General features: G+C 56.8%; 1 protein-coding gene across 1 annotated transcript in view; it reads right to left on the bottom strand.

Moving 5' to 3' along the window:
• The window catches only part of LOC106818381, a gene marked incomplete at its 5' end in the record, with an annotated part of 26,717 nt that extends 25,381 nt beyond the window's left edge, over positions 1 to 1,336 (bottom strand). Inside the window, 2 exons of the mRNA XM_014823096.1 lie at positions 207 to 915; positions 1,081 to 1,336. Coding sequence (XP_014678582.1) covers positions 207 to 915; positions 1,081 to 1,336 — 965 coding nt within the window. The remainder of the gene's footprint in view (positions 1 to 206; positions 916 to 1,080) is intronic.
• Positions 1,337 to 2,255: the final 919 nt, after the last annotated feature.

The raw sequence follows: 2,255 nt of genomic DNA, 5'->3' as shown, positions 1-2,255 counted from the left end.
CTCCCTTCCGTCACCCATTCCACGTGCGCGCCGGTGTGTATGTGTGTGTGTGTGTGTGTGTGTGTGTGTGTGTGTGTGTGTGTGTGTGTGTGTGTGTGTGTGTGGTTGTGTGCGTACGCGCGTTGGCGGCGTCTGCAGTTGCCACGACGTGCGTACGTTACCTATGTAACGTTACTACTATCCATGTACATAAACGTTTACCGTACCTGTATCTGTACTCGTATCCGCGGGTCTTCTTCGCCGTCTCTGTGGCATCGGCGGTGTCTCTGCTGAACAGGGAGCCGGTGGCGCTTCCGTGACGGGAGAAGGTCAGGCTGCTGCCCCTGTCTCCGCTTCCTCTCAGTCCACCGCTGCTGATCGGTCCGTATCTGGTTGTGGTGAAGAACTCCGGGGCTCCGGTAGCTCCGCCCTCAAGTCCAATACGCTGCGCCGGGAATCCGCCTGCTCCTCCGAAGCCACCGGCTCCTCTCACCTGTCCTCCGAATCCAGCGCCGGCCTGTTGCCTGGTTGACTGCACCTGGAAGGATTGGCTGTTTCCGCCGAAGCTTCCACCGCCGATGTTTCTACCGCCGCTGACAGCGATGACGCCACCAGCTCTGCCGAAGCCGTCAGCGTTGCCTCCCTCTACGCCACCGAACTCCTTCCTGGTCTCCGTCCTCTGGACGACGGTACGGCCGCCGCCGACGCCCTGTCCTCCCGCGCCTCCGGATGAAGAGCTGAACTGGAATCCCTGACCTCCCTGAGGGGCGAGGTCAGCGCCACCTACACCGCCGACACCGACAAAGCCGCCAGCGTTGCCTCCCTCTCCGCCACCGAACTCCTCCGTGGTCACCGTCCTCTGGACGACGGTACCGCCGACGCCGGCGCCCTGTCCTCCCGCGCCGCCGGATGAAGAGCTGAACTGGAAGCCCTGACCTCCATCACCGCCTCCGAGAGCGAAACCTCCATCACCGCCGCTGGAGGAGGAAGAGACTTTACGGCTGAAGACGACCCGTTGACCGCCGCCTGCACCGCCTGCTCCGAATCCTCCTCCCTGTCCTCCCGCGCCGCCGGATGAAGAGCTGAACTGGAAGCCCTGACCTCCCTCGCCGCCTCCGAGAGCGAAACCTCCATCCCCTCCTCCGAGAGCGAAACCTCCATCACCGCCTCCGAGAGCAAAGCCTCCCTCACCGCCGCGGCGGCCGCCGCCAGAGGAGGAGGAGGAGCTGAATTGGAAGCTGTTGCTTCCTCCGTCGAGACCTTGGCCGAGGTTGAAATCTGCGTCTCGTTCGGCTGGAGCTGCGCTCGCCAGTCCGACAACGACGTCGATTAGAGCCAGTGCAAGCTTTATGTTCGTCTGCAAACATATAGATAGAGAGAGTGTGGATCACGTGTGTGGTGCGCTACACGTAAATATTACCGACGACGAGGACGACGACGACGTCAATAACATCAACACCAGCGGCGACGACGACGACGACGACGACGACGACGACGACGACAACGACGACGACCACAATAACAGCCACAACAACAACAACAAAGACAATGCGATCACATGGAAGCATAGACTAAGACGAAGTAGTAAGAGGCGTACTTCGTAGACGAAGACGATATCCGTAAATTTTTATCGAGGAAGCGAATACTATAGACTATACACCCCGCTATACGCAGCATGGATGCGTCGACGACAGATATGTGCGCTACTAACAAGAGTAGCTCTATAACTGCGTATCATTGTCCCGACGACGACACGCGATATACACGCGGCATACGGTGATCTAGCCAAGCATTCGCTTACAAAAACTACAACACGCGCCAATAATGGCAACCTAAGATACATTATTACATACGCACACGCCTACGTACACGCACATGAACGGGCACACACAACTACAGCATATATATATATATATATATCAAATATATATATAAACCACCAAACCATACCTGTGGAGAAGAGGCGCGTCGAGGCACTAGACTTCAGCGTTCTCAGGAGAGATGTGCGTGCAGATTGGGCGCTCGCATAATCTCCGCCACGGCTACTCAACAGTTTACCAAAGAGGATGGCGATATTGTGTCGATACCGGAACGAACGGGCCGTTGGCTTAGCGGTGCGCCTGTTTTTTCGGCATTGGGATTGCTGACGTGTGAGGCACCGCTTGGTGGCCGTGGAGTGACGTGGCTCTGTGAACCGACGAAGCGAGGCATTTAGTTGATATGCAATTTTAATGCAAGAGGCTAATATATGACTCTAGCTAATAGGTATGATTTTA

This window comes from Priapulus caudatus, unplaced genomic scaffold (assembly GCF_000485595.1).
Source record: "Priapulus caudatus unplaced genomic scaffold, Priapulus_caudatus-5.0.1 Scaffold2196, whole genome shotgun sequence".
NCBI classification, from domain to species: Eukaryota; Metazoa; Priapulida; class Priapulimorpha; order Priapulimorphida; family Priapulidae; genus Priapulus; species Priapulus caudatus.
This window is presented reverse-complemented; position numbering and strand designations above follow the sequence as displayed.